Consider the following 16,366-nt stretch of genomic DNA (forward strand, 5'->3'; position numbering starts at 1 on the left):
AAAATATTTGCTTTAAAGTTCATTCTCGGTAAAATTTAAATCACAATAAAGAAAAATCTCATAAAAAATTAAACTTTTTGTGAAATCCTTGAATAAAAATCGACCTAACCTCGTTAAAGGTCACCGCTCGTCGCCATTTCGCCTGTCTCTAGACACTAAACCGGTAATTTCCTCCAATAAAATCCATGTAATCATCTAAAGCCGGCAAAAAATAACTCGTGCTTTTCTTATGCGATATGAATATTCATGCGTAAATCACAGAGTACTTTCACCCTCATTTTCTTGTCATTTGCTTCCCTGCCCCGCTGCTCATTACTTAACTGTCTTCCTATAATCCACATGAAAAAATATTACCGAGGCTTATCTAAGACTTCGGTAACTCGATACCCGCTACCCGACCTTAGTTACTTGCCAATTTTGTGCTTGTGCGGCTTCTCCAGCGCAAATAAAATAATTGTCGTAAACAAACAAATGCGACCAAGGTTCTAACATTGCATTGTCCGAACTCACGTAACGAAGTAAATTGCTATCGACCCGCGCCATCGGATCAATAATTTCGAACGATATTGACAAGGATATGGAATACCACGAAAAAAATTAACCATGTTTATCGAAGAAGTTGTCGTCAGTCGTTACATAAGCCGTCAAATTGTGCAAAGTCAACTTAAATAATTTTTTTCACTTTGAAAATTTGATGAAAATGCGAAATGAAAAGGTAAAAAAATTGAATAATTCATTATTTATGATTATTTTTATGGAAATGTACTTACTGATAAATTTCACCTTTTTCGATGATTTTGGTTGTTTTGTACGCACTTTTGCTGGTTTCTTTGTTGGAGTGCCACGTTTTGCCACAACTAAGCAATGCGGATGGAAGGTAGTAAAAATTTATTGATTTTATTTTTTTTTTCTTTGTTTTTCGTCGAGGTACGAAGAAGGAAATGAACTGAAAAGTCTCGAGGGAGTTTTCGCAAAAAGGTCGCTCACATAGTTTTTCATTCAAGACACATTTTATGGGCAATGAAGTTTAAAATTAAACAGAAAATCATTAAAATTATCTTGTTTCGTACGTTTGCTGCACCAGACACACTAAAATTTTCCTGTCATACAATTTGATGTTTCAATTCCTACAGGATACGGACATAAAAAGTTATGTTGTCTAGCAAAAAGCAGTAAAAAAGTTGAAACGTCACAAAAGTTTTAATGGACGGTGAGTTTTTTCAAATGGCTTAATTTGAGTTTTTATTTCAAAAGTAATAATTTTGAGAAAAACTGAGTAAAAAAATCGATTAAAGAAATTTATTTAAAAATAATTTTAAATTTAAATTATTTTTTGATAATTTAAAAACTAAATTCATAAAAAAATTGAGATTATTTAAATTTTTAAAAATTTATTTTAATAAATTTGTACATTAATTATCCAATAATTATTTAAATAACTTTTAAAATTGAAATTAAAGGAAATTTAAAAAATTCTCATTATCATCAAGAAATGACAGAAAATAATGATTTTTTAAACTTTTTAAAATATTTTTGATAGAATAAAATTTAACAGCATTAAAATTCAATTTAATTTTTAATCAAATTTAATGCTATTGTTAATTTTTTTTTAAATAAATTAATTTTATTTATTTTTAATTTAATCGAAATTTAATTATTTTTTATAATTTTAATAATTTTATAATAATTTTCAACAAATAATTTTTCAAAATCATAAAAATTATTAAAAAAATTATTAAAATAATAATTTTTTTAAAAATATTTAAATTTCAAAAAATAAATTATATTACATTTTCAATTAATTAAAAATTTAAGTTAGCAAATTTTATTTTTTTTAAGTCATTAAAATTGAAAAAAATATATTTTTTTAATTTTATAAAATTATTTTGAATTGAAAAAAAAATTAAATTAATTTTTAAAAAATTTTTTTTTCTTAATCGTTCGTTAATCTTAAAAAATTCTTAAATTAAGCCATAAATTATTTTTTACTTCCTATTAATCCATTTCCAGATCCACCACTAAGTACCCACAAAGACGTTGATTGATTAATAATTTATCATCCGACACGAACATTCATCAAAAAACCACATTAATTTTCCGTCGTCAGTCCGGAGGAGACAGAACAGACAAATAACCATCACATCACCATAATGCTTGTTAGATAAGACGCAATCATTCACATATGGGCGACAACCTTGACTGCGACTTGACTCGGCACGACGACAAATTTTGCTGGTGACTCATGTAATTTTTGGGGCCATCACCTCTCCTCTCTTCCTTTTTTTTTGGTAAATATCACACACGAGAGAAAAAAACTTCCTTTTTTCTTGTACTTTTGTGTGTTTGTCACCAGCTTACTTAACAATATCGTAAAAAAGAGCTATTTACAGACCAATATTATCCATGACATGCGCCTAATTCATCATGTGTTCGTCCTTCTCGGCATCACCGACGACTACTGTGTTAAAAAGAAGATTTTTTGTCGTGCGAATGTAAAAAATCGCTTTATGTGTGGTAAAAAGGCGACAAATGGAGTGTGCTTTCATCTTTTACGACATGAAAAACCTTCAAAGAGCCAAAAACTCCTTTTTTGGGACATGAAATCAGTGAACCAGAACAGCAAAAAAGCGCTTTCGTGGCTTTTCGGCGTATTTTTTTGGCACAAAAGTCCCTCGCCCGAAAAAAAGGTACCGAAGAAACGTGCTGTTCCGCATACTAAATAGTTTATTTTGCCATTTTGTGTTACATTGCGTGGTATTTGTTCACAAAAATGTTACTTTTGTCATCCCTGTTGCTGACTGGAAGAAACTTTTTCGTGATTATTGTCATCGATGTCGACATCGTCCTTTCTTCCAGAGACAGAAATACCGAGTGGAGACGACAAAATACATTTATTATTACATTAAAATCGTTAAAAAGTTTTGTCGTCCTCTAATGATGACTCAGATTTCGTCGAAAATCGATTTCTCAGCACATTTCTCGGCTTCTTTTTGGAGAAAAAACCGAAAAACGAAGAAATTGTTGTTTTCTTATTGGATTTGTGCCAAAAAAAGAGACACGCATAGTGAACTACTACCTTTTTTTGTGGAACGAAAGAAAATTTCAGGCCAAAGGACATGTTCAATCAGAAATCATGTCGTCGTGTCGGCTACTGGCATGCAATTTTGATGCATATAAACTAGTGTCAGTGTCCCGGAGTAGCTGCCGTTATTGTGTCTTGGCACGCAATGGAGTGCAGTTGCAACGGAAAGTGGCTCTAAGAAGTATGCGGGATCTTAAAATTTAGAATTTCTTAAAATTTTTACAAATTTCATAAAAAATTTCAAAAAATCATGAGAAAAATTGATTTTTTAAATGAAAAAAAATTAAGAAATTTTAATTTAAAAAAAATTAGGAAATTCAAATTTTTAAATAAATTTTTCCAATAAAAAATGTTCCAAAATAATTAAAAAATTAATTTTTAACAGAAAATTCTGAATTTTCAAGATTTTATTTTTTTAGAAATATTTTTTTCTTTTGAGGAAAAGTGAAAGTTTTTCATTATCACTGGAAAATTTTACTTCCTAAAAGTGAAAAAGTTAAAGTTCAACCAAAAAAATAAAATTTCTCTCGATTTTTGATCATTTTTAAAAAAAATATCAATTTCTATTAATTTTTCATTTAAAATAAGTTTTTTGAAAAGCTCCTAAGATTTTCGATCCCTTGTGTTTTTCAGGGTAGGTAACCTTCTTTTGCACGTGTAAAGGACTCAAAATCAAAATTTGTCACTCACAAAGAAGAAGGAAAGACACTTCTTCAAAAAAAAAAACAAAAGCAGGTCTCATCGTCACTTCAAACACAAAAAAACGTCAAGCATTGTCACTCGAAAATATTTAGAACGAACACACAGTTTATTGTTCGCATTTTCATTTATTATAATATCAAGAGAGACACCATCCATGTGTGTGTTCGTGCTGCCATGGCATACAAAAGTGTTCCAACCACATGCTCCATTCATTCAAGGATGTGTTTTGCTGCAAAATATTTTTGCTGTCGTCGTCGGTGTTGTTGTTGTTTTTTCAACTTTTGTTTTATTTTATTTAAAAATTTATATATCATAAAAAGCGTCCGTGTGTGAGTGTGTTGGAAAAATATTTCTGAATAATAGCTCTTGTACTTTATTTCATCTATATTCATTACATTTTCACATAAAATAATGTGTTTTACTGGTATTTTATAATAATAGTATAATAGTGAACATGGCACTATTTTGTGCATAAGCATACCTCGTTGCTCGAACGAGGAGCAAACGCAAGGATGGGAATAATGTGGAAAAATGAATCGTTTTGATGGCTTTTAGAAAGGGTTTTACTCTGAACTTTTTATATCGTGAAAATGGGATATTATGCGAGTTTGTACTTTGTTTTCCATTTGTCTCGATTTTTTACGAGGGATTTGTGATTCAATTGTGGCATTAGTTTTTAATGGAAAAAAACGTTTTAAAATGAGGTATTTTTAGATCTTTGTTTTCTTCTCATACTAAAATTTCATTAAATTAATGAAATAATTAAAAAAACGTAAAAAAATGTAAAATTAATTATTAAAAAATATTGATGGAAAAAAATTGTTTTGTAAATTTTTGAATGGATTTTTGTTTATAATTTTTTTTGCTTTTGATGGGATTTTAGACTCAAAAATCGATTAAAAATTTAGAGAAAAAGAGCATTTTTGACACTTTTAGAGAAATTATTGTGTCCAAAATTTTCTTCTTAATTTTTTTCTTTTAAATCAGTTTTGAAACTTTCTCTAAAAGTCGAAAATTTGAATTTAAAAGAAAAATTACAGAAAAATATTCACAATTTTGAATTTTAAATAATATAAAAAATTTATAGATTTTTTATCAAAAATCAAATTTTATTTCTTTTGACGTTGCTTTAAAAAAATTTTAACTACATTAGCGCGGAAAAATTAAATAAAAATCAAATTCTTTCGAAAATTTTGTTGGAAAAGGGTTTCAATATAAAACATGCCAAATAAGTCCATAAAATAAGTTCAGACATGACAAAAAAAAAATTTAAAATTTTAATTTAAAATTCTGATTCTCAGTTTGAGGCAATTTTGTGATTTTTTTCAATATTTTGTAATTTAAATTTTTTTTAATTTTTTTTTTTTATTTAAAAATAACTTTATTTATTTTTTTTATTGACGAAAAATTAAATTAAAAAATGTTTTTTATGTAAAAATTATAGAATTTTCCCAATTAATTAAAAAATTATTTTTACAAAAATTTATAAATTATTGCAAAAAATCAATGCTTGTTAAATTATTTTTTTGTTTTTTTTTTATAATTTTCACATAGAGACAATTCCCATCCATAAAAATAAATTTTCATCATTTTTCCGTATAATTTTCATCTCAAAACCACATTCATGCTCATTAAAAACTTTTTCATCTCATTCAAAATAATTTTTCCGCAGAAACTCGCAACTTTTAACCAGACAGCTGTTCACTTTTCACACTAATTTCCCTCAACGTGCCACCACAAAATCTCTTAATTTCCTCCTAAAAACCGCCCGAAACCTCTTCGCAGACGACGACGATAACAAAAGCATCGCATCGGAAAATCCGTTAGTCAAAACTTTGTGAACAATGGCAGTGGAATGACAAACATGGTGCAACAACGATGCCACGTAAAATATTGCAAACGTTCCAGATATCTCGTCATTTCGCACTTTATCTTCGCTTTTGCTCGAATTTCGCTCATTAAACACAACAATCGAGGACACTTTCAGTTCATTTACCTCTCCTTCGTTTCCTTTGCTGTTTTTCTGGCATTTCCGACCCATGCTGAGTCATGCCAGTGAAAAAAATCTTACCTTCCGGCAGTTTATGGCAAAAGCATCGCATAATAACATTATCTAATCCAATCAACATTGTTGCTGTTTTTTTTGTCACTTTTTCTAACACGTCACAATTTCTCTATTTTTTTTTTATTTTTTGTTGTTGTCGAAGATTTTCTTCATTCAAAACTATTTTTATGAAATTTTTTTCGAGATATTTTTCATAAACATTCCAATATTTTACTACAGAATTTAATTTCAAAATTTTTTTCGTATTTTTTTTTTTTTTTTGTATTATTTGCACATTGATCTTCTTCTTTTTCTATTTATTCCGTGCTTTGTCTCAAATTTTGCCGTGTAAGTGTTGCTCTATGATAAGAATCGAACAAGTATACGGTTTACTTCAGGGTGGGGCAAGAACTTTTTTTTTCTCTTATTTTTCTGTACAATATACGCGCCGTGCACGAGCTCTTTATTATCAGCCAGCAGTTGTTTCACTACTGAGAGCAAAAAAAATAATATAAAATATATTACAAATAATTTTCCCGTTTACACACGAATTGCTGCGTCTTTGGCGTGTCTCGTCGTCACACGATTCGCTGAGGTACTGAATCGGCTGGCGAGTCTGCTTTGTGTCGTTTGGGGAGGAAAGTGTTCCGGAAAAACACGAAAATCTGCTGAATTGCGCGTTCGGCAGACCCGAGGACGATTGTTAAGAGGGGAGCTGTGTGGTGTGTCGATAGACGACGGTAAATAATATGCACCCCATACGAATGCCACCCTCCTTGCATGCACGAAGAACGTACGTGAATGAGTGTTTGTGTAGTAGAAAACAGAAGAAATGTTGATAAAATAGTCACGCAAACAACGTTCGGAGTAAATTTTATGTTTGAAGATTTTTCGTATGGGGGTTGTGAGGATGTACGGAGGAATGTGGTGACGTGAAGGACGACTCTTGAGTGAAGTTTGTCTAGAAAATTTGATTTTTTGAACAAAAAATTAGTTGAAAAAATAATTTTAGTTTTATTTTTAAGACAAAAATTTCATTTTCTGTTGTTTTTTCCATAAAAAGTGAAAAAAATTAAGATTTTTAACAAAATAATTATTCAATAAGGCTCATTTGGAAGGAATTTTATTCAAAAATTTCTCTAATTTTGCTTAAAAATTTCTATCCATAAGAAAATTTTGGTAAAAATCGTTAAAATATAAATTAAAAATATTATTTTTGGATAAAAATGTAGAAGATATCTGAAGTTTTAGATAAAAAAAATGAAAGAAAAAAGTAAAAAAAAAAAATTAAAAAAAAAAATAATAATAAGATAAAATAAAAAAAATATTTAAAATTAAAAAAAAATACTTCAAAAAGTAAAAATAACTTTAAAATAAATAAATATAAAATTTTAATTTTAATTAAAAAATTAACTTAAAAAAATATTTTTTAATTATTTAATTAAAAAATCTTAAAATTTAATAAATTGAAGTTTATAAAAATTTAAAATGGTAATTTAAAAAATTCAGTTAAAAAATTAATATTTTTTTATTTTTGGTTTTCATACACCATTGATTTTTTTTTTGTTGTTAAAAAATAAAAAGAAAATCAATTTTTTTAATATTAAAAAAAATAATTTTTGTTATATTTTAAAAAAATTAAATATAATTTTTTTGATGTTTTTCTGAATAATAATCGAATTTACTGAAAATTTCATACGAAAATTTTTAAAATTTATGACAATTTCGGACAAAATCTTAACTTTAACTCCCAAATTCTAATAAAAAATGTCACGTCACCTCACTTTTCCGTCTTGCACATTAGTGCCAAGCAACTTTTCAAGGCAAATTATTACGTCGAAGTTGCCACAAATTGCCACAATGTACGAGTTTCTGCGTAAATGCACACCAACAAGAAATTTCCGTCGTTTCGTCGCGAATACCACGCCGAACAAAACTTTCCCACATAAAAGTACATCATCCGTATCCAGCTGTACGCATAAACCAAACATCGCCACGCACCGAAAAACGGAAGAAAAATCGGAAAAAAGTGAACGATGACGACCCCAACCTTTTCGAGTGCTGTTCGGCCGTTCGTTTGCTGCTGCCACGAGCCAAACTCCCCGAAAAATGTGATTGTTGTGATTATAAATATTGAATGTTGCTGTGTGTGTGAAACGAATGGAGCGCGCATGACGGAACCGGTGAACAATTTATCCTTTTTTTGTGCTGTTTTGCCACACAAACACACTCGTCGATGACATATCATGGCATGTACAAGGTTAAATTTAAGTGTTCAGCAATATTTGTGGCTGAAACGGCGAATGAGTCATCAGCTTTCGGCACGACTTTTATGGCACTTGTTATCACTTCGTTCTACTTTAAGAACGGCACGGAGCGGAATGGAATTATAAAATAACAGCAACAACACCGATAACAATGGAACATCTGAGAAACTGATGAAAGATAAATTAATTATGTTGCTTCGTTCCCTTTTGCGCCTTTTTCGACTCAAAGACGGAAATTTACCTTTCTTCGGCAAATTTATTAAATTTAATTTTAAATTTTCACCTACTTTTTGTTCGGGGCGCGATAAAAAATATTCTCATGTGGATAAAATATTTTCGTTTAATTAAAAATTCATGTGAAAATCCCCTCTTTTTATGAGTCATTGTCTCGTATTTGAGACAGGAGGCGACAATATGTCCAAGCCACCTCCACCTTCGTTCGACAAATAACGCAACTTCGACAGGTTTATTGTTTATTATGTTCTAGCCTGTTATTGTTATAAATTGCTCGGTTAAATGGAATGGAGAACCTCAATTAAAAATGGGTTTATAATGATAGCTTATTGTTCTCCAGTGTGCGATTGTATGGCGGCACGAGTTTTCCTTTCGTATTTTCGCTTTCAGTGCTTCATGTTAGTTGCCGGAAACTGAAAGGTTTTTTTTTGTTGATTTAGGACATTTTTCAAGGGGGCTTTAGGTGAGTCAAGGTTTGGAAAGACAAGAAATGTCAATAAAATTTAAAAAATAAAAGTTGAATTAGAAAAAAAAAATTAAATTTCAGTAGAAACATAAAAAAAAAATAAAAAAATATATTTTTAAATAAAAACAATTAAATTAAAAATTGAATTTAAATTTAATAAAATAAGTTTTATAATAAAATCCAAATAAAATGTAATTATAAATTTTAATTTAATTTTTTTAAATTATTTATTTATTCATGATAAAAATATTTTTTTTAAACCAAATATGTCGTTTTTATTTTATTTTAATTATAAAATTTGTAAATTTTTTTTTTCATTAAAAATTTTGGATAACTTTATAAATTTCAGTCAAACTCTCAAAAAGTTACATATTTTTATTAATTTTTTTTTAATAATTTTTATGTTTTTTTTTAATTATTTTTTCTTGAAAATTCTTCAGTTTCAATACAATAGAAAAATTTCATATTTTTATGAAAATGTACAAAAAATAAAAAAAAATTATTAATAAAATTAAAAATTTATTTAATAAAAAAATCAATAAATATTTTTTAATTAATTATTTTATTAAATTTAAAAAATATTTTTTAACTAAATTTAAAAATTTTTTGACACACAAATGCGAATAAATTTTCTGCATCAATAAATTAAATTAAAAAAATATATTTCTAATAAATTTTCTAAAATAATAGAAAAATCTTGATTATTTCCGCTTTAAATCCTTTGTTATGGGATTTAAAGATGTTTTTATTGGCAAAAATAGCATAAAATCATTCAAGCATTGCGTTTTTCATTCAAAATCTATTTATCGCAACTTTGCACAACAATCGCACACAAAAGCATGGAATATCGAGAACAAATGAATGAATGTCTTTTTCCCGATAGACACTCATCTAGACATTGATATTCATTCCCACCCAGTGCAATCTCACTTGAATAATTTATTTCCTCCATTTTATAAAATAATAATGAAAATTTCCCATACAACATCATTTTTATTATTTTTTTAAATAGAAAATTGCATTGAAGAAGCCATTGAACAAATAACGACGACGACGACGACATGAATGTAGGCCATGAATTGAACAATGTTGGCAAGAAGGAGGTCGATGACACGTTTTTTGTTCCTCAGGACATCATTTCTGTGGATATTTGTGCGCGCAGTAATAATCTCATCATCACCGGTGGCGAAAATAATCGGAAAAGACGATTATATTTTTTTCATGAATCTGTCAAATATTGTAAGTTTTTCCTATTTTTGTCATTTTTTCATGAAATAATTTTTTTTTTCAGTTCTTTTCTCGCTTCAGATATTTTGTTTGTTTCCGGTGAGTGGATATATGACCAAAGATCCGGGGGACATCAACGATCCAAAGCCAAGTTTCAAGCGCTGCGTTAATAAAATCTTGCTCTCAATGGGAATTATCGAGTTCGTGTTCATAATCCGGCTTTATTTTGATCGCGGTGTGAGTTTGTCGGACCTAATTCGCATCAGTTTCTACCTTTCGTCCCTTTATGCGCTTTTTGCTTTGCGAAAACTCTCGTTCCGATGGAAAAATTTAATTCTCTACTGGAACGACGTGGAAATGGCGTTGCTTAACAAGCTCCACAGTAACGACAACGACACCAACCTACTCGCAAAAATCACAATTATCACGGTAATTCTCATGTGTGGTGCGATTTTTGACCAAATTGTCTATTGTCTCGACGAAATCGCCGATTCCAATCAGATATATCACCAGTGCAACATAACGAAATACACCTCGTGGGAATTCCTGTTCCACAAAATGCATCCGCAGTATCTCGTTGCGCTGCCTTACCATGCGGTGCTTTTTCTGCCGGCCGAGTGGGTGAACGCTTGTCTCAATTTGGCGTGGAACATGCAAGATATTCTCATTATTGTGGTGTCGTTGGCGCTGATTGAGCGATTTGCACTGTGGAATTCGCGCGTGCAGCGATACGAATTGCAAGTCATTCCCGGGCGAATTTGGTGGGAATTGCGTGAAGATTATACGAGATTGACGGAATTGGTGCTTAAAGTGGATGAGCATTTGTCGACGATGATTTTGGTGTCGTGCGCCGCGAATTTGTATCAAATTTGTTCGTGCGTGTACCAGAGTTTAATGTGAGTTTTATTAAATTTATTTCAAACTATTTTTTTTTTACTTTTTCAATTTATTTTTATTTTTGAAAAAAATTGAAGAAAATTAATATTAAAAATATTTAAAAAAATTTTTTTTAATAAATTTTTTGGCTTTTAGGCGATTAAATTTTTTAATTCAAATTAAATTCAAGCGAATTTTCTTCATTTTTGTATCATTTAAAAATAAAATGGCATTTTTCATGATTTTTTTTTCAATTTAAGAAATTGAAAATTTTCTAATTTAAAAATTTTAAAAATAAAATTTAATAGATATCTAAATTTAATTTGCTAGAATTTTAGTCAATTAAAAAAATTAATGAAATAAATGTTTTTTTTTTTGTTTTTACTAATTTTATAATTAATTAATTTTTCAAAATTAAAATTAATTAAAAATATTCGTTTTATAAATTAAAATTTATTAAAAATTCACATCAACCGATTTCAACATTTCATGGAAAAAATGGCATGATATATTTTGATGGATTTGTGTGATGCGTAATTATAAATAATTTTTTTTAACTATTAAAATCCTTCAAAACATTTTTTTTAAATTTTTTTCTTAATTTTAAGTTTGAAATTTAAATTTATTAAAAAAAATATTTTTTTTTATCAAAACATTTTTCAGACCACGACCGGATTTCTTGGACAATTTACAGTTTTGGTACACTTTCCTCTTCACTTTGGTCCGATCAATCCTCGTTTTTCATTTTGTGGCTGAAATTCACGAAAGAAGTGTCCAAAGCAAACTCACCATCCGCATAATTCCATCCAAGGGTTGGTGCTCAGAGGTAAAAAAAACAATTTTTCATCAAATTTGATCCCTTTAAACAATTATTTTTCTTACAGGCACAACGCTTGCTCGATCAAATGGTTTCCATGGACATTGCTTTGTCAGGCCGGAAGTTATTTTATATCACACGCAAGACAATTTTAATCATTTTAGCTACCGTGATGACCTACGAGATCGTACTCGTTGACCGGATACCCAAGGAACCGTTAAAGAAAAGAGTTTGCTAAGGCAAAAAAAAAATCCGAGTTTATCTCTCTTATTACAACACACGAAAAATTTTTGAACACACGAAGGGTGAAATCACACATACACACACGAGAGAACTAAAATCAGGTGAAATTTAAATGGCTTTGGAACAAAAGGAAACGACGACGACGACGTTGTTGAGGACGATCTTTGGTCACAGCGAAAAAAAACCAGAAATTTTTGTCAAAAACACACGAAAGGGGTCCATCGTCGTCGTCGTATGTGAGACGAGAGAATAGAAATAACAAGATAAATCTTTTAAAATTGTTTCCACAGCGAACGTATCCTTGCACGTACGTCGCTACGTTGAAAGGAAGCACCATGCAAAATTTTTGCCAACAAAAAAAAATCGGTGATCAAATGATCATGTATTAAAATATTCTGCTTTGCGCAAAGAAAAGCAAAGAACGGGCAAAAAAAATTATTATGCAAACCAGTTTCTATCAAAAAATGTCTTTTTATGGACTCGCACACAAAAACACAAGAAAGACGAAGAGTAAATAATACAAATGCCGTAGATGTTGTTGTTGTTGTTGCACACCAAAAATTTCAGGGATAAGAAAAATTTTATTACCCTTAATTAGAATGTCATGAAAACTGGTTACTGTTTTAAAAAGTTAGAGTGTCGTCGTATGAGCGGCGAGATCATCATCAACATCCACACACACGGAGATGGACAATGGATGTGTGTAAAGACTATATGGTGTCTAATCTATCTCTCTCGCGGCTCACGGTGAATATTTTGTATATTGAAGCAGAGACAAGACAAAGTGACGGAAAAAAATTGATGATACCGGAGTTGATGGGAAATGATTGGATATATGCAAAAAAAAATAAAATACTTGAGCGCGTTTTAGTCAAAAATTAAAAAAAAAAGTATTTCAGGTAAAAAGAAATATTTCGATAGGAAATTATTTTAAAATTTATTTATTTATTTTTATTAATATTTTTGGATTTTTTTCACAAGGATCTTTGAACTATATGAAAGAAACAAATTTTCGACTCTTTGAATAAATTCCTATGGATTTTTTAAATTTCGCTCGAAATAATCGTAATCCAAAAATTCTTTTTTTTTTACTTTTTGGACTTTTGTCGCATTTGATTAAATATTTGCTTGAAAATCTTTTAAAATAATTAAATAAAAAAAAACCAGAAGCTTTAATGAAAAATATCATTTTTTGCAAAAAATTGAAAAATATATAAAAAAAAAATTATAAAAAAAAATATTTTTTCTAGATGTTTTAAAAAATTGCAATTATTTAACTGAATTCAGCAAAATTTAATATTTTAAAATAATAAAAATTGATTTTTTAAAAATATTTTCTGGTTTAAAAAACAAATTTTTATTAAAATTATTATTATTTATTTAAATTTTTGTTTTTTAATGAATAAATTTCTTTAAACTCATAAAAATTTTAAAACTTAATTTATTTTATTTATGATTTTTTTTGAAAAATAATATTTTAAAATAAATTTTAATTTTTTAAAATTATTATTTTAATATTTAATTAAAAAATTAAGATTAATTTAAACTTTTTCTAGATATATTTTTAATTTTAATTATTAAATTTGATTTTAAAAAATTTTTTGAAGTCAAAAGACGTCAAATTACTTTAAAAAATAAATAGACACCTCAAAAGCGCTATTTTTCACATCTCACCCTAAAAATAACGCTTTACCGCATACGCAAGAAAAAAAGGACGACGACTATCTCTTTTAATAAAAATAATATGATGATGCGACGTTTCAAATAAAAATATGATTTTTTTCTGCTGCCGCTTCTGCTGGTGTCCATCTCCTTCTTCGGAAATTTTTTTATGACCATTATTATTATTATTTTTATATTATTATTATAATATCGCAAACATAAATAATATAAACAGCAAAAGGATGTCATTTCTACTCACACACGTATTTCAAGTCGTGTGTTCGAATGTCCATTCCCTGTGCATGGACAAAAAAAAAGAGTACTTCGCGCATTCAAGCTTCAAATGTAAAATAAAAATGAATAAGTAGAACGGAAATGTTGTACTTTTTCTTTTATCTTAAGTTTTTTTTTCATTTCATGGTTTCGTGTACACGTTTCTCATGCAAATGCAAGGAAAGGTAAAGCAAGGAGGTTTTTTTCATTCAATTCCTGCAAAAATAAATATATCGAGATAAAAAAAATTGCGAGAAATGCTTGTAAAAATAATAAATTAATCGAGGGTTGTGTTGCACGACGTACGAAACAACAGGAAAGGGTTTCAACAGATGCACTCAATGCACTTTTTTTTTGTTGCATCGACGAACGTGGTTGCATTAGGAGGAAAGAAAGGAATAAATTGCATCATGGATTTACGCACATTTCATTATTTGGTCATGGCAAGCTGTAAGTACCAACTGTTTCTGCTCAAAGATCAATGCCCTGCCTCGATGCAGCGTCTCTTTCTCTCTCTTTTCTTACGGATTTTCTTGTAACAGCAATAAATTTTGTAAAAAAGAAATTTGATTGAAGTGAAATTTTTATTTTTTTTAGAAAAAAGGCAGCAGCTGCCGTAGTTTTTGTTTCTTAGGTCAGTCTTCTGTGCAACTTTTGAAACACAAGAAAAAAAATCGAAAATCGATAAAAACTCATAAAATGTGGATTTTTACGACTTTCGACCCTTAGACAACTAGGAAGGCAAATTTAAACATTTTATACGGGCAGACATGCAAGCGAGTAAGCAGCTCGTAAAAGGAATTGTCTGACGAAGAAAAAAATATGCGAAAAACTATAAATTTCCCTTTTTTCGTCGTTGTTGGTAAAAATGATTCATCAAAAAAAAGGAGTGAGCTAATAAAATTTTTACGATTTGATCGATTCAAAACGCTTTTTTTAGTGCAAAAGTTGAGTTTTGATGTCGTAAGTGGCTCGTGCGTTGAGAATATTTACCTTTATTCGGTAAATTTTGTTTGTTTGTATAAAATATTTGATAGTTTCGAACATTTTTTGCCTTTAGTATTAAATTTTGGAAAGATTTTTTAATCAATCTGATTTTTGATAACAAAAATGATATTAAATTAAAGGTCCAAATAGAAAAAAATGACTTTCTGAAATTAAAAATCAAATATTTGTTCAAATTTGATTTTTTAAGGGCATCCGCCAAGTTTTATTGTGGAAGATTTCGATTAGTTTGAGATACAAAATTTAAAAAAAGTAATAAAACATTATTTTCATGATTTTTTTTTTTTTTACCATAAAATTAAAATTTTATAATTTTTCTTATGAAAATTTTATATAATGATAATTTTTTCTTATAATTGATTGCATTGAAAATAAAAAAAAAAAATTGAAATTAAATTTTTGTTTAAAATTGCGGTATTTTTTTATTATTTATTTTAAAAAATTAACTAAATTAAATGTACCTAACTTAATTTTCTATAAAAAAAAAGTTAGAAAATATAATTTTAATTATTTAAAATAATAAAATTTAATCAATTTAATTTTTTGTACTATTTTAGTTCATTGAACGTTGAAATTTATTTATTTTTTTTTATTAAATAAATTTTGAATTTAGATTTAAATTAAATTTTAACAGAAATCAAGGTGAAATATCTAGCAAACTATATTTTTGGAAAATTGTTTTGGAAAATTTCTACGCGACTTAAATATTTTTCAAATTAAATTTAATTCTAAAATGAATTAAAAAACAAATTTATTTTCAAAGCTCTTCATTTAATTCATTTTGAATCAATATAATAATTAATTCAATTTTAAATTACTAAAGTTGGTATTTTTGTCAAAAAAAATAGTAAATTTATATAAAAAAATTAAATAAATTAAAATCAACTTCTCAATTTTGAAATTAAAAATTAGAAATTTTATCATTTAACCCCCATCCAAGTGACTTTTTCATACTTAAACATGAAAGTTCATCGTCCACATCACCATCTAACCAACTTTCATTCGTTCAGGTACAAAACTCGTCGGCGCCAAATCAATCTCCCACTTTTCTCGTTGTCAACTTTCTTCATTTAAACAACAACAACGCCTCAAACAAACTTTTTTTTAATTGATTGATCGTATCAATGAACCATATTCGCTACGTAATTTGCTACTTAGTCTCATGTCACGTCACGTCACTAGATTGTGACAAATTTGTCATTCATCTGATGTGCACTGAACTTGTTATCTACATTTTTTTCTACTACAACTTTACTACGAAACACGCCAAACGACGTTCAATTAAACTCCTGATTAGGCGAAAAAATTTCATGTTTCGAGACCTTCAACGCTGAATCCCATTTACGGCATTTCCCTAATTTCGAGAGCAATTTTTTGCATTAATTTAGCATCGCGAAGGCATATCCTGATGTTTCGTTAATGACTTTCCTTATAAGGTTTCAATTCAATTTATTTGCAGTTTTTTGCA

The 16,366-nt window shown here is 28.4% G+C and overlaps 2 protein-coding genes across 3 annotated transcripts in view; one reads left to right on the forward strand and one right to left on the reverse strand.

Moving 5' to 3' along the window:
- Positions 1-16,366, reverse strand: part of LOC134830157 (serine/threonine-protein kinase 10) — a 33,832-nt gene that overhangs the window by 14,590 nt on the left and 2,876 nt on the right. The window lies entirely within an intron of this gene.
- Positions 10,134-11,953, forward strand: LOC134832317 (gustatory receptor for sugar taste 61a-like). Its single transcript, XM_063846300.1, has 3 exons — positions 10,134-10,918; positions 11,562-11,710; positions 11,760-11,953. Exons 1-3 carry the CDS (start codon positions 10,134-10,136, stop codon positions 11,951-11,953), a joined length of 1,128 nt encoding a protein of 375 aa, XP_063702370.1.

This window comes from Culicoides brevitarsis, chromosome 2, assembly GCF_036172545.1.
Source record: "Culicoides brevitarsis isolate CSIRO-B50_1 chromosome 2, AGI_CSIRO_Cbre_v1, whole genome shotgun sequence".
In the NCBI taxonomy this organism is placed as follows: Eukaryota; Metazoa; Arthropoda; class Insecta; order Diptera; family Ceratopogonidae; genus Culicoides; species Culicoides brevitarsis.